This window comes from Phalacrocorax aristotelis, chromosome 19 (assembly GCF_949628215.1).
Source record: "Phalacrocorax aristotelis chromosome 19, bGulAri2.1, whole genome shotgun sequence".
In the NCBI taxonomy this organism is placed as follows: domain Eukaryota; kingdom Metazoa; phylum Chordata; class Aves; order Suliformes; family Phalacrocoracidae; genus Phalacrocorax; species Phalacrocorax aristotelis.
In genome coordinates this window covers 9163709-9185695 of record NC_134294.1, presented here as the reverse complement: position 1 = coordinate 9185695, position 21987 = coordinate 9163709, and the positions used below count along the sequence as shown (strand labels likewise).

General features: G+C 55.3%; 1 protein-coding gene across 7 annotated transcripts in view; it reads left to right on the top strand.

Moving 5' to 3' along the window:
* The window catches only part of CHD5 (chromodomain helicase DNA binding protein 5), a 32400-nt gene extending 12600 nt beyond the window's left edge, over positions 1-19800 (top strand). For 3 of the 7 annotated variants that reach the window (XM_075114267.1, XM_075114266.1, XM_075114269.1), the window contains 34 exons: positions 36-254; positions 1047-1256; positions 1346-1557; positions 3059-3190; positions 4399-4507; positions 4815-5006; positions 5092-5292; positions 5681-5818; positions 6394-6515; positions 7101-7274; positions 8036-8177; positions 8385-8516; positions 9003-9120; positions 9639-9763; positions 10618-10849; positions 10944-11069; positions 11205-11377; positions 12101-12275; positions 12773-12865; positions 13351-13439; positions 13634-13767; positions 14148-14292; positions 14479-14638; positions 14803-14882; positions 15004-15133; positions 15727-15810; positions 16179-16316; positions 16585-16693; positions 16887-17019; positions 17565-17760; positions 18100-18263; positions 18356-18470; positions 18592-18642; positions 18977-19800. In XM_075114267.1, the coding sequence (XP_074970368.1) occupies positions 36-254; positions 1047-1256; positions 1346-1557; positions 3059-3190; positions 4399-4507; positions 4815-5006; positions 5092-5292; positions 5681-5818; positions 6394-6515; positions 7101-7274; positions 8036-8177; positions 8385-8516; positions 9003-9120; positions 9639-9763; positions 10618-10849; positions 10944-11069; positions 11205-11377; positions 12101-12275; positions 12773-12865; positions 13351-13439; positions 13634-13767; positions 14148-14292; positions 14479-14638; positions 14803-14882; positions 15004-15133; positions 15727-15810; positions 16179-16316; positions 16585-16693; positions 16887-17019; positions 17565-17760; positions 18100-18263; positions 18356-18470; positions 18592-18599 (4710 nt within the window). In that variant the 3' untranslated portion in view covers positions 18600-18642; positions 18977-19800. Of the gene's footprint in view, positions 1-35; positions 255-1046; positions 1257-1345; positions 1558-3058; positions 3191-4398; positions 4508-4814; positions 5007-5091; positions 5293-5680; positions 5819-6393; positions 6516-7100; positions 7275-8035; positions 8178-8384; positions 8517-9002; positions 9121-9638; positions 9764-10617; positions 10850-10943; positions 11070-11204; positions 11378-12100; positions 12276-12772; positions 12866-13350; positions 13440-13633; positions 13768-14147; positions 14293-14478; positions 14639-14802; positions 14883-15003; positions 15134-15726; positions 15811-16125; positions 16317-16584; positions 16694-16886; positions 17042-17564; positions 17761-18099; positions 18264-18355; positions 18471-18591; positions 18643-18976 lie in introns of all 7 variants that reach the window. The other 4 variants (XR_012663748.1, XR_012663747.1, XR_012663746.1 and 1 more) reach the window with 4 other exon arrangements.
* Positions 19801-21987: the final 2187 nt, after the last annotated feature.

The window sequence follows — 21987 nt, the reverse complement described above, 5'->3', positions numbered from 1 at the left end:
AAACCCTCGGTGTTATGCTGTCTGTGCTCCCTCAGGAGAAGGAGGGCATCCAGTGGGAGCCGAAGGAGGAGGATGAGGAAGAAGAGGAAGGTGGCGAGGAGGAGGAGGATGACCACATGGAGTTCTGCCGGGTCTGTAAGGATGGAGGGGAGCTGCTGTGCTGTGACACCTGCCCGTCCTCCTACCACCTCCACTGCCTGAACCCGCCGCTGCCAGAAATACCAAACGGTGAATGGCTCTGCCCTCGCTGTACAGTGAGTGTTACCAGCATTCCTCGCCCTGTCCCTCCTCCCACACCTGCCCGGTCCCGGAGCGGCTCTCCCTGCCGCCACTGCCCCTCACACCCTCTCCCCGTGCCCTGCCGCAGGGCCGGTGTCCTGCCCTCTGCTGCAGACCCCTCCCTGGAGGAGCATCGGTGCTGGTGGCGTGCACCCAAAGGCCCTGGACAGCCCTGCTGCCTGTGCAGTCTTCCCGTGGGATTGCTGCCTGGCAGCCTCCCCGCCAGTTTTTAAATGGGGTATCAAACCCCATTTCATGCATGGCTTGTGTAGAGGTGTCTTTCTTGCCTGGTTGCAAGACCCATCCCCGTGGGGGATGCCACAGAGTCACGGACGCTTTTTGGGCACACCTGCGCCGGCCAGCCTCCACCCACTCCATGCACCCTCACTGCCTCCTTTCTGCCTGCCCCGTGGGAAGTAGCAAACGAGTAGGAGCGGTGTCGGTGTCTGCGGGGTGAGATGGATGCAGCCAGGGTCTGGGACTGTTTGGGTCACCTAGTTTGCCACTCTTGGCTCCCCACGGCTGGAGGTGAATCTTCGGTTGCTCTCTTCCCCGGGCTTTCCCTCTAGCAGCAGTTTTCAGTGCAGGGTGTGCCAGCACGCTCCTCCGAGCCCTGGCTGTTCCCTCCCTGTCATGCCTGCACGGCTGCTGTCTGCTTGGCATTGTGAGACCCCTTCTGCTCTCCAGGTCTGCCCTTCTCCTCGCGGCCCCTGACAGGGACTCACCCTAAACTCTGTGCTCTTGCCTGTTTGCTTTTTTATCCCCAGTGTCCTCCCTTGAAGGGCAAAGTCCAACGCATCCTGCACTGGGCCTGGAAAGAGCCACCGGCCACCCCGCTCCCGCCCGTGCTGCCCGCCCCAGACGCGGAGCTGGCTCTCCCCCCGCCGAAGGTGCTGGAGGGGATCCCGGAGCGCGAGTTCTTCGTGAAGTGGGCAGGCCTCTCCTACTGGCACTGCTCCTGGGTCAAGGAGCTGCAGGTGAGCCAGTGCATTGTTGTCATCCTGGTGCCCCTGCCATCCTGCTGCCCCACCACCTGTGGGCTGAGCGTGGCTCCCTTCTGCCGTAGCTGGAGCTCTACCACACCGTGATGTACCGCAACTACCAACGGAAGAATGACATGGATGAGCCGCCGGCCTTTGACTACGGCTCTGGGGATGAGGACAGCCAGAGGGAGAAGCGGAAGAACAAAGACCCACAGTATGCCAAGATGGAGGAGAGGTTCTACCGCTACGGCATCAAGCCCGAGTGGATGATGATCCACCGCATCCTGAACCATAGGTGAGGAGCTGCGAGTAGTGGGGCATGTCAATGGGCTGTGGAAAGGCACGTGCCAGGGTGCCTGAGCCCCTGGCAGTGCTGGCGATGAGTGGTGCCATTGCAAGCCAGGGAGGGAAATGGCAAGGGTGAGCCCTGCTGTGCTCCCCAGGACCCCCGCAAGCTCTGCGGGTGGAGCTTTGAGCAGCGGGTCTGTGGTCTCCGTGGGTTTTCTCTTCATGTGCAGCTCTCACACAGATGGTTTACATGGTTAGCTGGGCCTCTGGGACTGCCTGCTGCGGGGTCTCTGTGCTTGGCTGAGCTCTTCCCCCTGGGGCCAGGTAGTTCTTGCCGTCCTGCAAAGCCAAAATCTCGGGCTGGTGGACTTTCAGCTGCTGGCTTGTTTCAAGGTCTCTGTTGCCGTGGAGGTTTGCTCCCTAGGTGAACTCAAGGCCAGAAGTGAATCGATGTCTTCCTTATTTTCATTTCTGCTGTGTTGCATGTTAAAAATAGAGATAGTAAATTTCCCCAAAGACGGATGCACATAGTTGTTCAACTTCCCAGACATAATGTTTGGGTCTGTGTTTCGGCCTAATCATTTGGTAAATTTCTGCTGCGACCTGGTGATGGGTCTTGCTTCCATCGATGGTGTCCTGTGGCTGCTGCTGCTCACCTCAACTACTTTGGAAGAGCAGCCTGTTTCTGTGTAGGTCATTTGTTCCTCTCAGGAGCCACGTGTCCCCTCTGCCCTCACGTCAGAGGTGAGGCACCAGCAGGGATTTGGGTACTATGCGTGCCTGAGAGGTGCGTTATTCCCGCTTACCTCCCTGGTGCTGACAGGGACGGTGCCCAAAGGGGGGAGTTTGAGCAGGTACTGGACTCCCTTATGAAGCCTTGACATTTGTGTTTCTTTTCTGTGGAAGAAATTTCCTGCATATAAAATATGCTGCACAGATCTCTTTTTTTACATTGAGTGGCTAGAGACATCTTTTTGTTGAATTTCTATGTTTCAAGTGGCAATTTGAAATTTCAAGCGGCAACTTTGCCTTTGAAGGCTGCTTGGCGGAAAATGAACAAAGCTGCCTGGCTAATTTTCATGCCAGCTTCACATTGTCTGCTAATAAGGCAAGAGATTTTTCCTGTAGGCATATAATCAGGCTCAATAGTGTGTTTACTCATTTTTCAACATAAGCAAAAATTCATAGAGCAGCGAATGCTGCAGGAGAAAGGGGTAAGCGCTGGAATTCCTCCAGTCCTGGTAAAACAGGAAAACAAGGTTGTTCAGCAGAACAGAAGAGCAACCTTTAAAGCTTAATGATTTAACACATGCAGCAGATTACTATGCATTTCTGCTGGAAAGTGTCTATACTTCCCTTAGTGTTTTCTACCTTTGCTTGGATGTCATTGTCTGTAGGTAAAAGCAGAGGATGAAACATCCAGGTTTGTGGAAGCAGGTTATGGCTAGCTGCTTCCTGGTGGTCGAAGTGTCATTCCACTGATAGGCTTTTCGTGCCCTGCCTTACAGCTTTGATAAAAAGGGAGATGTCCATTACCTGATCAAGTGGAAAGACCTGCCGTATGACCAGTGCACCTGGGAGATTGACGAGATAGACATCCCGTACTACGAAAACCTCAAAAACCTCTACTGGAACCACAGGTACAATCCAGCGGGGTGGTGGAACTGCAGCCAGCCTGCTGCAGCCTGGGAGAGCCAGGCAGAGCTGGGGCAGCCTGCGCAGGTGTTTGGGACGGCCGGGGACCTGTACATGTCCCCGTTTTGAACATACTGGCACTGCTGGCAGGGACCCTGAGCCAGCACTGTGCCCTTGTGGCCAAGGAGGCCAGCAGTATCCTGGGGTGCATTCAAAGGAGTGTGGCCAGCAGGGTGAGGGAGGTTATCCTCCCTGTCCACTCTGCCCCAGTGAGGCCACGTCTGCAGGGCTGCATCCAGTTCTGGGCCCTCCAGTTCAAGAAGGACAGGGAACTGCTGCAGGGAGGCCAGCGCAGAGCTGCCAAGGGGATCAGGGGCTGGAGCATCTCCCTTGTGAGGAAAGGCTGAGAGACCTGGGCTTGTTCAGCCTGGAGAAGAGAAGGCTGAGGGGGGATCTTATCAATACCTATAAATACCTGAAGGGTGGGTGTCAGGAGGATGGGGCCGGGCTCTTTACAGTGGTGCCCAACACCAGGCCAAGGGGCCACGGGCACAAGCTGGAACACGGGAAGTTCCCCCTGAACATGAGGACAAACCCCTTCCCTGTGTGGGTGCCAGAGCAGGGGCACAGGCTGCCCAGAGAGGCTGTGGGGTCCCTTCCCTGGAGACATTCACACCCCGCCTGGACGCGGCCCTGTGCCCCTGCTCTGGGTGTGCCTGCTCAAGCAGGGGGTAGGAGGGGGTGAGCTCCAGAGGGCCCTGCCAACCCCTGCCGTTCTGGGATTCTGTGACCTCTCTTCAGAGAGCAGTGGCTGAGCACTTCTGGAAAGCTGGCCTTCCTGAAATGCCATTTCAGGGCTGCTGGAAAACCCTGCCTACTTGTTGTTTTCCAGCCTGTGTTCCCCTTCCCCTACATTTATACTATCGTAATATTCATGGTCTCACTGCATTTCAGGGTGGCTCCATGGTGCTGCTGCCTGTCTGTTTTGGGGGAAAACCACACCAATCTGAAATTGCTGTTCTTCATTTTGGATGATGTTGCATGGACTGTTGGGAGGGGAAAATTAACATTCCTGGAGTGCCCATACTAAGTGGCCCAGAAAATGTCCTGTGGGGAAATGGCAGTGGAGTCTGACAGGCGTTTCTGTCCCTTGGCTTGGGGACTGGGAGAGGAAGGCCTGCCTGCCTTTTCCTGATGCGTGCGGCTGTTGCAGGGAGCTGATGCTGGGGGAGGACACGCGCCCTCTGAAGAAGCTGAACAAGAAAGGGAAAAAGCTGAAAGAGGAGAAGCTGGAAAAGCCTCCAGAAACGCCTCTGGTGGATGTAAGAATGGCAGGGGTAGTGCAATGGCGTGTGAGCCTGGAGAGAGGAAGATCTCTCTGGCCACCCCACCCTGTTACGTTTTTCTCCTCTAGTTCCTTCCTGTTTTCTTTTTTTGTTGTTGTTGTTGTTGAAAGCTCCGGGGTGGCTTTGCTGTGAAGAGCCTGAGGGCTGGGGTGTGCTGGGGGCTGTGTCCGCATTCCTTTTGCGGCTGTTCGGTCTTACGAGGTTAAAAAGGGATGTGCTTGGCCACAGAGAAAGGAGGGGGAGTTGGTTCTCATTGCTTTGCATCGTGTCCCTCTCTCTTCAGCCTACGGTGAAGTTTGACAAGCAGCCGTGGTACATCGATGCCACAGGAGGCACGCTCCATCCTTACCAGCTGGAAGGGCTAAACTGGCTGAGGTTTTCCTGGGCCCAAGGGACGGATACAATCCTGGCCGACGAGATGGGGCTGGGGAAGACTGTGCAGACTATTGTGTTCTTGTATTCCCTGTACAAGGAGGTGAGTGGAGCATCTGGCAGTCCCCGAGGTGGCTGAGAGCTACTCAGTACCGGGAGAACAGCTCGGACTTTGTCTCCCTGCGCAGGGCCATTCGAAAGGGCCGTATCTGGTCAGCGCCCCTCTCTCCACGATCATCAACTGGGAGCGCGAGTTTGAGATGTGGGCACCTGACTTCTATGTTGTGACCTACACGGGGGACAAAGAAAGCCGGTCGATCATCCGGGAAAATGAGTTCTCTTTTGAAGACAACGCCATCCGGAGTGGAAAGAAGGTCTTCCGGATGAAGGTAGGAGCTAAGTTTGTGCCCTACCCAGTACTTTAACCATCAATAAGAAGTGGAGAGAGCAGAATTTGTCCTGGAGAGAGAGGTTGGTTAGGTCCCTAATCAGATGTTTTCCAAAGAGGGAAGCTGCCACTGTTTACAGTGCAGGAGATTTGTGAAGAGTTTTAAAGATTTCTGCCAGACCCTTTTCTGTTTCTGTAGTCCCCTACTTGGTTCTAATGTTCAGATGGGTGTAAATCTGCTGCTGGCAACGGCTCCTGCCTCAGCCTTGCTCTGCTGGTGCTGTGCAGTGCAGGCAGCACTCCCTTTTCTCCAGTAGCAGCAGCAGAGGTGGAGGCCATCCCATTCCCTGCTCTCTTACCCAGGCTTTTCTCTCCCTCTGCTCCTCCAGAAGGAAGCCCAGATCAAGTTCCATGTCCTGCTCACCTCCTACGAGCTGATCACTATTGACCAGGCAGTGCTGGGCTCCATAGAGTGGGCCTGTCTGGTGGTGGATGAAGCACACAGGCTGAAGAACAACCAGTCCAAAGTAGGTAACAGACATTTGCGAGTGATTTTTGTGGTGTGGCTGGTGCCACAAAGATATGACACCCCAGTGCTGGTGGTATGCTGCTCTGTGCTTTCCTCCCTGGGAGCTGAGAGATGTCCTCACCTTGCACAGGCTCTGCCTGGGACCTGCGGTTCGGTGTATTTGCTCTTTTTAACATCCTCTGGCATTAAAAATCCTTCAGCAGCGGAAGAGGTGGCAGCCTGGCTGCCTGCCTGGCAGCCTGACAGTACTTTGATGGGCTGTCGTGGAAGGGAATTGATCCCTCTCCTTCCTTTCCCCTTTACCTGAGGCCAAATGCAGTGTATGGCCCCTGGGACCATCATGTGATCCCCAGCGCAGGGGGAGGCAGGCGGTGTGACCCAAGGACAGTCAGGATTGCTGCCTGTGCTCGATGGGGACGGCTCAGAGCAGGACATGCAAGCTGCGGTCTGCTCTGTGTGCCTGGTAGTGGGGAGAGGTCACTGCTGAGTCTCTGTGTGTGCAACCTGCAGAGTTCCTAGATGTCTAATCGGCTCCTCTGAGTTCTTTGCACCTAATCTCATTTCTTTTCCCAGTTCTTCAGAGTATTAAATAGCTACAAGATCGATTACAAGCTGCTGCTCACCGGGACTCCACTCCAGAACAACTTGGAAGAGCTTTTCCACCTGCTCAATTTCCTGACTCCTGAGAGGTTTAAGTAAGTTGCACTAGTTCTCCCTCCAAAAAGGGAGAGCAGCCTGACCACTCAGCGGGGTGGCTCAGCAGAGGTTTTCCAGTTTCCTGGAGCTCCTGTGTGTGTCGGGGTGCTGGGATCCAGTCACTGCTGTGCCAGTGTCAGTGGTCTGTGCCGGCAGGCACATGGCAAAGTGCATCGCCCCCATGGTTTGTCATAGCAGCTACACACACATTTTATATAACCCCAGATTTATTCCCACGGACTGTTACATTTTGGGTCCTGTGGGTAGCTGTTGCCTTGCTATTGGTCAGGTTTGTGAGCGAGGAACTGAAACCTGCCTTGTTTTCCCTCTCTCTGAGGAGACAGAGGTACTTTGGGGAGCTCATCCAGAGCTCATATTAGTGCATTTAGTGCAAATTTCCCCTCAGCCATCAGTGAGACTCCTTGGTCTGGCTTGTGCTCTGCTCAGATACAGGTGTGCGAGCGTTACCACCTCATGTATCACAAGCGCTCTGCCCTTGGTTTGGAGGCATAAAGAAACAGATAGCTTTGCTCTCGCATGTCCCATGGTCGCTCAGCGCAGTGTGGTTCTGGCTGCTTTCACAGTAACCTGGAGGGGTTCCTGGAGGAGTTTGCAGACATCTCCAAGGAGGACCAGATCAAAAAGCTTCATGATCTGCTGGGTCCCCACATGCTGCGGCGGCTCAAGGCAGATGTGTTCAAGAACATGCCGGCCAAGACGGAGCTGATTGTGAGAGTGGAACTGAGCCAGATGCAGAAGTGAGTAATTCTAGCCCAGCTCCCCTGGGATGGCTGGCTTCCCTCACCCCGCCTCATCTGCAGCACGGCAGGGCATCAGTGGGGTTCGACAGGTCAGAGACACCCTGCGGTCCTCAGGCCTGTTGTGGGAAGAGCCGGAGTGCTTTGTGTCTCACTGGGGAGTGCGTTCAGCCCGGTTAAATTGGGCTCCATGCAGCCCTGGCTGCCCAGCGGGAAGCGTCTGATGCACGGCAGGCTGTCAGTGTGGCTCTGCTAGTTCTGGGGGGGCACAGAGTAAACACTGAGGCTTAACCTCCTTCTCTTGTTCTCGGTGCCGGGGCACTAGCCTGTGCTGCCAGCTTGCCTGGCGTCAGTCTGGAGCATCACTGCTGCCCCAGGGGATACTTGCTCAGCTCCATTTGTTTTGGGCTGACTTGCTCAGCTTCAGCAGCATCTTCTGCTGAGACTGGGGGACTTGCAGGGAAGGGCATGTTGCTTCCTCCCAGTGTGGTGGGGCAAGGCTCAGTTTACCCCCAGCAGCGGGGAGCATTCCTTGCCACTGTGCCCCTGAGTCCGTCCCGCTTACAGGGGCTGCGATGTTCACAGAGCAATCGAATAAACCTGGCCCTAGGCTGAGGGTTCTGAACCGTTTCTTTTAGAAACGCTGATGTCCCTTTTGAAGTGACACGAGTGGGGTTTAATTCGGTGCTGTCCTGCTGAATTCGGCCCTGTCCTGTGAGGCTGAATTAACAAGAGTGTCTGTCCCATCCCTGCTCCTGCAGGAAGTACTACAAGTTCATACTGACGAGGAATTTTGAAGCCCTGAATTCGAAAGGTGGTGGGAACCAGGTCTCGCTGCTCAACATCATGATGGACCTGAAGAAGTGCTGTAATCACCCGTACCTCTTTCCTGTGGCGGCGGTGGTACGTCAACTGTGTTTGCATCCTGGAGGCATTTCTCAGAATATTGCGTGTAAGCTGTCAGTGGGGGCTGTTTCTGTGACCTGCCTTTGGTTAATGGTGTGGTTTTCATGCAAGTGGTTTCATCCAAGGATTTTGTCTTTGAAATGCATGTGAATGTGAAGTTAACGGGTGTTGTCCTCGAAGAGACTAAGACGGATGCCTTCACAGGAGGCCCCGGTTCTGCCCAATGGATCTTATGATGGGAATTCTTTGGTCAAATCATCTGGGAAACTGATGCTGCTCCAAAAGATGCTGAAGAAGCTACGGGACGGGGGTCACAGAGTTCTGATCTTCTCCCAGGTGAGTGTAGGGAAGGATTAATAATAAATTTTTAAAGGATTTTTTTTTTGTTCTGTATGAGAATTTTGTGCTAGGAACAGATAGAGATAGGTGGCAGAGCTGGTGACAGCTTAACCCCTAGATAGCGTGGCAGCTGTGGCAGACATGATGGAGGGATTGTGTCCCAGCTCTCTCCTGAGGGACTCCCTGTAAAGTTTAAAACCTCTTTTGATCTATGAATAAAGAGGAGATAATAGTAATAGCGTTTCCCTTCAGGGAGGGCTGTTCAAAAATTATTCCCTCATGCTGGCAAAGCTGCCTCTAGAGGAGGAGACGTGAGTGTTGCTCCTCTGGCAGTTGCCTGTTGGCCGTACCCTGGCATTAGCGGTACCACCGCCACCGTGCGCTCTGCGGGCACGGGCCCGGCCGGGGCAGGGCAGGTCCCATGGGGAGGCGGGGAGCTGGGCTGTGCAGAGCCACTTGTGCCAGGGTCGCCTTGCCCTGCAGATGACGAAGATGCTGGACTTGCTGGAGGATTTCCTGGAGTACGAAGGCTACAAATACGAGCGGATAGACGGGGGCATCACCGGCGGCCTGCGCCAGGAGGCCATAGACAGGTTTAATGGTACTCATGTTTCTGCCTTGCCGAGGAGGGGGCGCGGGGTGGATTTGCAGCATGCAGCCAGCAGCGGGCTCGGCTGGCTGGCTGTGCCCGAGAGCCCCTGCTTGCCCACAGGACAGGCGGCATGGGGTTGCCTGTGTGCCAGTTGTGCCGTGCTGGCAGAGCCAGCTTCCTGAGGCACAGGGCTGCTTGTACCGTGTTGTTAAGCCCTTGAGTTGTGTCCCACAATGGACCCTGCGTGTGCCAATGGCAGCCTGCTTAGTTTGAGGGACTCCAGCGTTCCCCTTCAAGGCCTCAGTAGGCAGCAGAGCTTCTCCTTTGGCTCTAGAACTCCATTTTCTCCAGTAATTGGTTCCCAGGGAACGATGTGTTTTAACTCTTTAACTTCCCAGCCGGTTGCTTGTTGGCTTATGCTGACGGTTCCTGCTGTTTTATACCTAAAGCACAGTACTGTACCTTTCCGCGTAAGCCGCGCTCCTTTCTGTCTCACCGTTTGCCACCTGTGGGTTTGTCTTTCTCAGCTCCTGGTGCTCAGCAGTTCTGCTTTCTCCTCTCTACCCGTGCCGGTGGTCTGGGCATAAACCTTGCTACGGCCGACACAGTCATTATTTATGATTCTGACTGGAATCCCCACAATGACATCCAGGTTTCTGACTTTTCCTTTTTCTTCCTGTATAGTAAGTACCTCTCTGGCTCTGCCCTCTGTTTGCACACCCTGCACAGGGAAGTCAGTCTCTTCTCTTGAGAGCTGCCGACTCTTTCTGCAGGATTTATGGGGTGCATTTCTGCACAGGAGTCCCCTTCCTGCATCCACCAGCCTCGCCCTGGCCTGTCTGCAGCATAGCAGAGACCTAGCATGTACAACCAGCTCTCTTCCTCAGGCTTCTTACTTCCTTCCGCTGCTTGTTCACAGCCAGGTGTCTCCTCCTTTTTTGGGAGCTTCCACGGAAAGCCCGGGGTGGACCCTAGCTAAGGACTGTCCGCCAGTGGGAAATGGCACCTGGGGTGGGCAAACAGCCAATGCCTCTGAAAATAATGGAAAAGCGAAGAGAAATGCCTATCCCTCCCATGCTCCCCAGCTGGGAGAAGGTCCTCTCCAAAGCTACCTCCATTGTTGCCATCTGTTTGTGCTGGCATTTCCTTCCCCTGGGTCCTTGGCAAGAGGATGTGCTGGTGCAGGGTGGTGAAGGAGCAATGCAGGCCTGGTGAATCTGCAGCTGGACACTTCCTAGGGGCAACGTGTCCTCACTGCCTGCCTTCAGACCCTTCACTTAGGGGCCTACGGGGGGAAGCTGGCTTGCCTACAGTCAGTGGAGGGGGCCAGTGCATTCAGGTTGGCTCTGAGGAGCCCCTCTCGCTCCACCGCCCCGTAACAGCCTGAATGCTGAATTCAGCCTTGCCCTTGCGGTGCCTCTGTGCACCCTGGAGGAGGGAGAAACTCAGACCCCTTGGCTGGCATGGCATGGTGCTGCCCTCAACAGCTTCGTTCTCTGCCCGCAGGCGTTCAGCAGAGCTCACCGCATCGGGCAGAACAAGAAGGTGATGATCTACCGCTTTGTGACCAGAGCCTCTGTGGAAGAGCGCATCACCCAGGTGGCCAAAAGGAAGATGATGCTCACCCACCTGGTGGTCCGCCCGGGGCTTGGCTCCAAGTCGGGCTCCATGACCAAGCAAGAGCTGGATGACATCCTCAAGTTTGGGACAGAAGAGCTCTTCAAGGATGATGTGGAAGGTGAGGTCAGGAGGGCTCTGGGGATTCTCTAGGTGAGGTGGGCCCCTGTCTGAGCTACTGGGGCTCATTCTTTCTCCTCTTCTTATGCCCGCAGGCATGGTGTCTCAGGGACAGCGGATCGGCATGCCGGATGCTGTCACCCCTTTCTCGGACACGCTGTCAACCAAAGGGGGTGCAGTGACTCCCGGCATGAAAAAAAAGCATGGTGGCACCCCACCTGGTGAGTACCCCTCCTTGTTGGGGCATCCTGTCCTCCTCCCCCGCCCTGCACCCAACCTGAGCTCACCTGGCTCTGAGAGCGGGCTGTCTCCAGCATGGTGATTTGTGCCTCCATTCCCCTCGCTTTGCCCTCCAGGTGACAACAAGGACGTGGATGACAGCAGTGTGATCCACTACGATGATGCTGCCATCTCTAAGCTTCTGGACCGAAACCAGGATGCGACTGATGACACGGAGCTGCAGAACATGAACGAGTATCTCAGCTCCTTTAAAGTGGCCCAGTATGTTGTGAGAGAAGAGGATGGTGTGGTAATGTGATTAGTATCATGTCTTATGATTGCACCTCTTTGTACATCCCTCTGTGTTTCTCCCCCTCCCTTTCCTGTTCTTGCAAGTGTTTTGGTGTGGGGCAGGACGCCTCGCTGCTCTCTGTCGACAGCTGCCATAGATCGTTCCGGACCTGGGGGTCTCGGGGCTGATGGGACCGGCTGCAGGCAGAGGAAGTACAGTTGTCTTTATCCTGTGCAGCTCGTGGTGCAAGCTGGGCTCTGTCCCTCTTGTCACAGGACCTCATTTTGATCAAAGCATCTGTAGGCTCCTTCTTCTGCCCTGAAGGCCCTTCCCCTGCAGACTGGGAGTAGGCATGGTGCTGCTCAGGCACCGAGCGTTTGTTTTCCTGGTCGCTGACTGACGGACTTCCTTCATCTGTTGATGAAGCCAATAGTAGGCTGCTGTCCTGGGCGGTCTCTGCAGATCTATAGTTTTTCCCTCGATGTGAGCGTGGGCGTTGCAGGGCAGGATGGATGGCAGTGTTTGGAGGTGCTCCTTCTGGGTGGGTGTTTTTCCCAGCCCTTTGACAGCCTTGCACCGAGGTCGGTACGTCTGGGCAAAGACCCAGGAGCCAAATTCCAGCCAGCGACTCGGTGGTCTCCCTCTCTTTTTCCCTGGAGGGCCGTTAGAGGACAGGCAGTGGGGCGATGCGGGCAGGTCTGTGGCTGCCCAATCTCAAGCCTCTTGTCTCTTGCTTTGCAGGAAGAGGTGGAACGTGAGATCATCAAGCAGGAGGAGAATGTGGACCCCGACTACTGGGAGAAGCTGCTGCGGCACCACTACGAGCAGCAGCAGGAAGATCTGGCCAGGAACTTGGGGAAAGGGAAGAGAATCCGCAAGCAAGTCAACTACAATGATGCCTCGCAGGAGGACCAAGGTACAGCAGCTGCCCGGCTCCTGGCCGGGCTTAGGGTGGGCAACAGGCCCTGTGGGCTGGCCCTGAACGCTGCACAAAAAGGTTCCCTGAGGGACGTACTGGCTGTAGCATGGTGTGCTGGGTGTTCCTCTGCAGTTTGGTAGCCTGCATAGCTCTGTTTCCCACATTCCTAAACTTCCCAGGATAAAAATTCTTCAAAGATATTTTCTTTAATTTTTTTGGTCTGTAAACTCTGCTTTTCCCAGAAGAATTTAGGAAAAATATGTCTGTGGGCAAAACATTTCAAATTGGGTTTTTCCTGTGTAGGAGAATACAAATTTTGGAAAATCTGAGAATGTGATTTCCTGCTTGTCGTATTGTGTTGTTCCTCTCTCGCTGCCTGGCAGTGGATGCCCGTTGCAGCTGCAGGCAGACTCTCGCCTGTCCTGCGTGTCCCTCCTGGGCAGGGTCCCACCGCTCGGGCACTCTTCTAACCTGGCCTCCCTTGCGGTCTGCAGAGTGGCAGGACGAGCTCTCTGACAACCAGTCGGAGTACTCCATTGGCTCTGAGGACGAGGACGAAGACTTTGAAGAGAGGCCAGAAGGTCAGAGTGAGTTAATGTGTTTGATACTCCACGGGATTTTGCTCTGCGGGAAGCCCCTGGCACTCAGGTGTGGCAGAAATATCTGGGTTGGAGGGACTGGCATGCTTCTGGGCCTCCAATCAGGGGAAGGTGTCCCCGCTGGCCTGCCAGGTGAAGAGATTCCCAGGGCAGGGATGGCAACTGGCTGTTTCCCTCACTGGCTGCTGCAGGACCTTGCTCTGGTCCTCACGGTGAAAAGATGGGGACGGCAGGAGGAACAGGTGTGGTACCTCCTTGCCTGGTAAGGGCAGAAGAGTGCCCTGGCTTGGGGAGGCCAGTGGGATGGGTGGAAGGGACTCTGCAGCCTGGGCTGCTGCTCTGCTCGAGTTCTGGTCCCATCGGGAGGGAGTGCAGGAAGCTTGGGGTGGGTGAGCACTTTGTGTTCTTCTTCCCATCTTCTCGTCCTTCCTCACTGCCTGGGGCCCATCTGTCACTGGGGTGCTTGACCCTAGGTGGCAGAAGACAATCCCGGAGGCAGCTGAAGAGTGACCGGGACAAACCTCTCCCTCCTTTGCTGGCAAGAGTTGGGGGGAATATCGAGGTGAGTGTCAGCCTCAGCCAGAGCACATCCAATGCAGTTGTGCCAGGGCTGCCTTGGGCTGGCGGGCTGGGCTCCTCCGTGCCGAGTCGCCAGCATGTTAGTCCTGGTCCAGCCTGTAAAGGCTGCCAGGCTCTGAGATGCCGCACGTTTCCGAGGCCGCATTGTGATCCCAGCAACACCTCCGCTCCCTGCAGGTTCTCGGCTTCAATGCCCGCCAGCGCAAGGCTTTCCTGAATGCTATCATGCGCTGGGGCATGCCGCCCCAGGACGCCTTCAACTCTCACTGGCTGGTCCGGGATCTGCGAGGGAAGAGTGAGAAGGAGTTCAGGTATGGGGGGTCCCGGGCAGGCAGGGCGACGTCTGTCCTGGGCTCTGGTCGATGTTGGTGAGCGCTTAGCTCATGTTCAGGACAAGCTCTGATCACCCTGCTGTCTTGCCGCGTCACCGTCTCTGTCCGTGCTCCCCAGGGCAAGGCAGAGGCTGTGCTGTGATAAAGCCGGCTGGGCAGCAGGAGCCCAAGTGCCTGCACACCCCCACCGAGGTTTCTTTTTGGGGGGGCAACGCCTGTTTCATTTCAGGGGGCTGCTATCGTTCTCTTTAAGATAGGCTAAGTCTTAGCCTGGGCACGGGACTCTGCCCTTGCCCACGGGTGGAAGCAGACGGCGTGGGTGCTTGGCTAAGCACCGAGGTCTGGCCTTCCCTCCACAGGGCATACGTCTCTCTCTTCATGAGGCATTTGTGTGAACCCGGGGCAGATGGTGCTGAGACCTTTGCGGATGGCGTTCCCCGGGAAGGGCTGTCACGGCAGCACGTGCTGACTCGCATAGGAGTCATGTCGCTAGTAAGGAAGAAGGTGGGTGAGTAAAATTTTAAATGTGCCATTTCAGGTATGTTCTGGGACCTCATGGGTTTCGTTGGCTGCTGAATGCCTCGTGCCAGGGATCCCCTACTGAATCTCCCAGGCTCAGGGCACATCTGTTTTTGACCGGGCTGGAAATGTCTCTGCTGTGTTTGACTTGACGGTGTGTATCTGCCCCAGGTACAGGAGTTTGAGCATGTCAATGGCAAGTACAGCACCCCAGATCTGATTCTCGAGGGCCCGGAGAGCAAGAAGTCCAGCGAGATTGTGTCTTCAGATCCCAACACTCCCGTCCCGGCCAGCCCAGCCCACATGCACACGGCACCTGTGGCCCCTGCGGGTAGGTGTGCCTACAGGCTTCCGGGGGATCGTGGCTTTGGTCTGGCTTGGGAAGGGAGATGGGCCAAGACACCAGAAGGTCTTGCAGGTGCCTGCCTACCCTGGCGGTGTGCACGGCCCTCTGGGGCCCCGTTCAATAGCTTCCTTGCTTTGCCGTTGCTACAGACAAGACAGAAGTGCAACTTGGGTTCCAGGAGGAAAAGGACCAAGTGGAGCAGAAGTCCAGGAAGGTGGCTGAGAGCCAGGTAGGGTGGCTTCTTCCAGCATCTCCTCTGGGAAGCCTTCTCAAGGCCTGCCCGGAGACGCGGGGTGCTCCCCAAGGAAGGGGCAAGGCTGGGCTGATCTGGAGTGGCACTTTACATTAAGGTGCCTGTGAGTGCCGAGAAGGTGGAAAGCGAAGAGCACCCAGAAAGCTGCGACAGCAAAGAGAAACTGGGGGAAGAGAAGCAAGAGGAGAGTGAAAGGGCTGAGCCTTCTCCTGAGCCTCTGGTGAAAGGTGAGTCTGTGGCGCAGATGAACGCGATCCCCGTGCACGGGCTCCCCTCTCAGCCCTGGCTGGGACCTCCTGGGGCTGTGGCACACAGCAGCGACATGATCTGTGCTGGAGAAGTTCTGCAGCTGAAGTTGTGTGGAGCCCAGGGTGTGTACCCTAACAGCCTTGGATGTGCTGGCACTCCTGACGGGCGGCCTTTCCCTCTGCTGGGAGGCTCCTGCACTTTTACCTTGCTTGGGTCTTCCTCTGCTCCATGTCACAGTGGGAAACCTGAATGTCACACGGTCCTGTAGCAGTTCCTGAAGAGAAACCAAAAATTCCAGGTCGTACGTTATGAGAAGGGCTTGTTTTGGGGGGCATTTTCTGTTCCTAGCAATATGTTCCTCCAGATGTCTCAAGGAAGAGGGAAAACTAAATACGTTTTCTTGATAAAACACAGAAGAATATTCTGTTAGAAGTTTTTCAAACATTTTGAACATACATACGATACAAACGCTTTACTCTAAAAGGGAAGGTCTATCCAGACAATAAGTTGTTTTTCCCTGAAAAGCGTTTTGCACACCAAGCTTTTCTCATAGCCCTGTTGCCTTCTGCAGATGAGGCGATTCAAGAGAAGCCTTTGGAGAAGCCGGAGTTGAACAGTAGCCCGGGGAAAGGGGAGGACAAAGAAGTCAAACCAGGTGAGGCACGAGGAGGCTTTGGGGCGAGAAGTGGTGTGAAGGTGCCTGGCACAGAGGTGAGGGAGGGTGTCTGCGGGGTGATGGCGATGACAGCCGTTGGCGCTTGTCCTCTGGTGATGCTCGGGAGCCATGAGCAGGAACAAGACCCCGTTATGGTGGGCACTGCCTGTGCTTGCTGGGCAAGCAGTTAGGACCTGCCAGAAGAGGCAGATGGTCAGCTGCTGTGGAGCAGGGAGCGGGCTGGTGGCTTTTCCAACAGTGGCTGTAGCGAGAAGTTCCTCTGGCAGCTGATGGTGCAAGGATGACACCGGTCAGTCTTTTGGCAGAGTACGGTTAGGCAGCATCAACTTCTTGTGTTTGCCAAGCAGAGGATTCCAAGGCGGAGCAGAAGGAGCAAGGTGAGGCTCAGCAAAATGGTGACAAAGAGGAAGAGGAGGATGGAAAGAAGGATGACAGAAACATGAACTTCCGATTCATGTTCAACATTGCTGACGGTGGCTTTACAGGTAAGAGCAAGAGACGAGGCATCGGCTGCTCCTGCAGAGCTTCTGCGCAGAAGCTCTGAACCTGTGCAAGAAAAGTGACGTGTGTAAAAAGGCTGCAGACGGGGTGGGTACGCACGGTGAGGACATACGCCTCGCAGTAGGGTGTCCTGGTTTTGCGCTGTGCCTGTGGCCGCCCGGGAATTGTCATCGCTCGCCCTGCCTGATGCGCTGTGCCATGTCCCTGGCAGCCCCGCTGCCTGACCGGGCTGTGTCGCTTCTGCTTCTGCAGAGCTGCACACGCTGTGGCAGAACGAGGAAAGGGCTGCTGTCTCCTCCGGCAAGATCTACGACATCTGGCACCGCCGACACGACTACTGGCTGTTGGCAGGAATTGTCACGTACCCTTTGACTTGAGAGTGTGCCTCCTGCCGTTGGGTGGTGGGGAGGTCACGAGGCGAGGGAGGCCTCCACAGGGCCTGGGAGCTGGGGTGACAGTGGGGAGACGAGCAGGGAGGGGGTCTGGTGATGCTGTGGGGCGGTGGGCATGCTGTCGATGTGCTGGTTCTTCCCTTGACGCTCCCTCCGCATCAGTCACGGCTACGCCCGCTGGCAGGACATCCAGAATGACCCGCGCTACGTGATCCTGAACGAGCCGTTCAAGTCGGAAATACACAAGGGGAACTATCTTGAGATGAAGAACAAGTTCCTTGCCCGGCGGTTCAAGGCGAGTTGCAGGTCCAGGGCTGGTGAGTCCTTACTGGCAGGGGGGACCAGAGTGGTGCCCCAAAGCTGGGGGGGAGCCCGCCAGCACCTTCTGGGAGCACAGCAGGGAGTGGTCGTGTGCTTTGTGAGGGGCTCGTGGTCACCAGAGGAGAGCAGGCACTCAGCAGCCCAGGCTTGATCCCGGGGAGCTTCCAGGCTCTGCAGCACAGTGCACGGGACTGGACTGGGCTGGCTGCCCTGGGCTCCTCTCTGCGAATGGGCTGGGCTGGTGCTCTGCCCGCTCCTGACGCGTGTGATGCTGTGGAAATCCTGCCCACATCCCTTTCTGGGACGCTCAGCATCTGAACGGGTCTGCATTTGGGATGAGAAAACATAAGGGCTAAGCCTGTTCCCCCAGGAGCTTTTGGGGGTGAGGCCAGTGGGGTGCATGGCAGGGCAGAGCCTCAGCTGGCACAAACCGCGCGGGCAGCTGGAGCCTGCAGAGCAGTACTGGTTTACGCTGGTGCGGGATCTGGTCCTGAATCCTTCCCCTCACGTACCTCCCAGTTGCTGGAGCAGGCCCTGGTGATCGAGGAGCAGCTGCGGAGGGCTGCGTACCTCAACATGACCCAAGACCCCAGTCACCCGGCCATGGCATTGAACGCCCGTCTGGCTGAAGTGGAGTGCCTTGCCGAGAGCCACCAGCATCTCTCCAAAGAGTCCCTAGCTGGGAACAAGCCTGCGAACGCCGTCCTGCACAAGGGTGTGTGCTGGCAGAGCCAGGGTGGGAGCCTGCCCTAGGGGGCCGGGAAGGGTTTGCTGCCCTGCTCGTGGGGAGAGATCCAGCTGGGAGATTGTCTTGAGTTCCCTCAGCCAGGAGCTGTCTGCTCCTCCCCAGCTCTCTTTGTCAGTGAGGGCACCAGAAAATGGCACGCCACGGCTGCAGCCAGCGTTGGCGGGGGTCCGCAGTGCTCTTTGTCCTCGGCTCCTGGCTGCTGGAGCTTGCCAGTCCCCAAGGGTGGGACACTGGGGGTCCTCCCACCTCTGCTGGGGCTCTGGTGGGCGCCCCCCCAGCCTGAGCGCTGCCTCGCTCTGCTTGCAGTGCTGAACCAGCTCGAGGAGCTGCTGAGCGACATGAAGGCCGATGTGACACGCCTGCCATCCATGCTGTCCCGCATCCCACCCGTGGCTGCCCGGCTGCAGATGTCCGAGCGGAGCATCCTCAGCCGCCTGGCCACCCGTGGGGGGGACCCTGCCGTCCAGCAGGTAAGCGGGGATGGGGATGGAGCCCCTCGCTGGGGGCGGCAGTGGGGCTGGGGCTGCAGGTCAGCCGCTCTTTTTCCTCTTTACTTCCCCAGGGCTCCTTCGGCTCCTCCCAGATCTACAACAACAACTTTGGGCCAAATTTCCGAGGTCCTGGGCCGGGTGGGGTTGTCAACTACAGTCAGATGCCTCTGGGACCATACGTGACTGGTAGGTTGGGCCTTCGAGCAGATGCTCCCGGGCAGAGAAATTCAAGGGGTGGATTTGAGTGGGCCAGGAGCATTGCTGAAGGACGGCAGGCAAGCGAGGTGTTTCCTCTCTCTCATTACAGATATTTAGCCTTTCCCATGATTTTCCTCCGCAGCTCCCGTTTCCAGCTGAGGTAAGGCTGTGCTCGCTGCTCTCCGCGATTCGTTCGTGGGGGCTTTGTGGGAACACACGTGCAGATGCGCGTGGGGTTGGGGGGCTGTACGAGGGCTCTGCTCTGGGCTGCCTCCCCTGGTGCCGGTGTCTGGATGCGGCCTCTGGCTCACGCAGCCGCAGCGGGTACTGGCAGCAGAGGTGGGAGCGGGGGCAGGATCACTCCCAAAGCCCTGGCGCCAGACATCCAAGCTGGCTGCTCTTGCCGGTGGGGTCGGCACGTTCCCCCTGCCCCGTGTTTGGTGTGGGGAGGATCTGGACCCCGGCTGATGGGTGGCTCTCCCCTCTTCTTGCAGCACCCCCCGGGGGCCGCTCCCCGGCCCCCCAGCCGAAAGCCACCCTGTCGCTGGAGGAAGGGCAGGGGAAGCGCAGCGGTGTTGCTTGTGTGGAAGACGAGCTGCCGCCGGTGCTGCCGGGCTCTCCCGCTCCCGCTTCAAGTGTGCTTCGACCAACGTGACCCCGTCGCCATCCCCAGAGTGGCTGGGGCGGGGGTTTCATTTCCGTGTATATTTTTTGCACTTTCTTATTGAAGACTTGAAGAGTTTGTCTGGGCAAGGTGGGCTAAGCCGAGACAGGAGGTAGTCACGGCATTTATGTCTGGTTTTATTGGCACGTGTAGGGTGTGAGGGCAGGCTGGCAGGCGCCCTGCTTCCTGGCCGGCTGCTCCAGGGCGCCCGTCCGGGGCCGAGCCGGCTCCCGCGCTTCCCTGTAAGGTCCATTTCTGCGTCCTCGTGGTGTTTGAGCAAGTGCATGCCTGCTGCCAGCCCTGCTGCCGGACCGCCGCCGCAGCCTGCCCGCCCAGCCCCGGCGGCAGCATCGGCGTGTGCCGGCGCTGCCGCTGCGAGCCCTGGCGCTGTCCCGGCAGCGGGGGCCGCGGCGAGGCTGGGGCTCCCGGCGCGCCGCGCTTGGGGCACGGGGGTGGAGGCGATGCAGGTGCGAGGGAGGGGACAGCTGGAGCCGGGACGGGGACACCTGCGAGCGTGGTGCCTCCGACTGCGCGGCTGTGGCGGCCTCTCGCCGGAGGCTGACGGCAGCCGCAAGCAACGCCCCCGCATTCACTTCGTACTCTGTGTGTCCCGGTTTCTGTTCTCTGTGTTTTAATAAATCCTTTCGGAAGGAAGCGGCGGGAGCCTGGCGGGGTGAGCGGCTGGGGGGGCGAGGGCGGCTGCGCACGGTGGGGCGGTGCCGGTGGGGGTGGTCCCGGCCCCCGCAGCACGCTGGGCACACGCGTGGGCACACGCGTGCTCGTGCAGCCGCAGGGCCCGTCCCCAGCCCCGGCTCTCCCGCACGCTCTCTGCACGCGCCCGGAGAGGAGCGAGGGTGCGTGTCGATGACTGCATTTGTGTGTACGCAGGGAGTTGTTTTTCTGTGTGTCCATACACGCACACACATGCAGGCCCATAGATCTACATATATCTCCACAGACGCACAGATGTGTCCTATCTGTATGCAGACACGTGTACGTATACACATAATAGCAATTTTTAGAGGGGTGTGTGCGTATAGATATTCGTACGAGCATACGTAGCTATAAATAGGCATCGACACCGAGTTTAGCTAAAGGTGCGGGTATTTAGGTGCAGCTCTATCTATGTAGGTGTGTCTATATACTCAAATCTATATATTTTTATCCACGTGCTTATGTAATGTACTTAGTGTTAATACGTGTGTGTTCATGTGCGCATATATGCTTATGCACATATGTAAGTAAATATATAGGGGTATTTATATAGGCAAGGTATGCGTAGATAGGCAGACATATATGTAGGTATGGATAGATATGTATTTACATAGGTGTATATATACACAGATACATATGTGTATATATACCTATGTATCAACGCACATAAATATGTATTTGTAACTTATATATGTGTATATACACACATACGTACATAGATACAGATATATATCTACATATCTATATCTCTATATGGATATATAGGTATATAGACCTGTGTGTATACATACACCCACACACATACATACATATCTATTGGATATTTTTGTATGTTTATACATAACTGTAGATATAAATAGCTACAGATAAAGGCGTATAGCTATGGCTACACATATATAGTATGTATACACATATGCAGATACACACATATATAATTTTTTATATATATGAGTATATGTTTATGCATGCAAACTTTTGTGTAGTTCTATAGGTATCGATATGTAAAGATACGTAGGTATAGATACAGATAAATGGATGTATCTAACGGGATGTGGATGTGTACACAAATATAGAGAGATTTGTGATGTGTTTAATGTATGGTTGGTGAGACTCGGGGCGTGGGTACGTAGGCACGTGCTCCCCCCGCCCCGTATTTATACACACCCCCGTTACGGGAGGGACGTAAGCGTAGCTGTATCTCCTTACGTAGTGGATAAACACGCACGCATATACGTCTGGCCTAGAGCTAGGGTTTTGTACACACATTTGTGGTTTTTCTACTGGGGGGGGTGTGTGTGTAGGGATGCGTGTAGATGTATGGGCGTAGATGGGTATTGGCAAAGATACGCTGCTTCTGCAGAGGAAGAGAGTACACATTGATACAGAGAGAGATCTGTACCTGTATCTAAATTACAGATATGTAGATGTCCATGTATATTACAATACATTTATATATATAGGTACAGATATGAGTATATAGTTACATAGCTAGGTATTGATATACATATATCTGTACATATATATGTATATACACACATGTATATATTTGTAATTTCCTATATGTGTATGTCTATACATACAAATATATTTGTAACTCTATAAATATATTTACATGGATACATACATACACCTATATCAACATATATGGATATATACATATAGTTATATAGATATATATGTATGTATCTACACAAATACGCACGTCCACACCTGTGTGTTTGTATACGCATTATATCTGTAATTTTTAGAGATGTGTGCATATGTCTCTCCATACACCGATCGAGATATAGAAAGAGGTAATATCTGTATAAAGATAGGTATAACCCTAGGGATATAGGCTGAGGTAGACCTACGTCTGTCTATACAGCTGTAGCTGTATGTATGTATATACACACTGGTAGTTTATATATGTGTGTGCATATATGGACACATCTGTGTGTAAGTGTAGATACGGTGTTACACCTACACCTCTGCCTCTAGATACGCCTATAGATGTACGCACACAGGTATATAAAGCGTACAAATCTACGTAGATCCGTTTGTGTATATGTGCGTGTCTGCGTGCACACACACGCGTCGCACACTCGTGCACACACACACGCGCTCACCCCCCCCACCCCTCCCTTG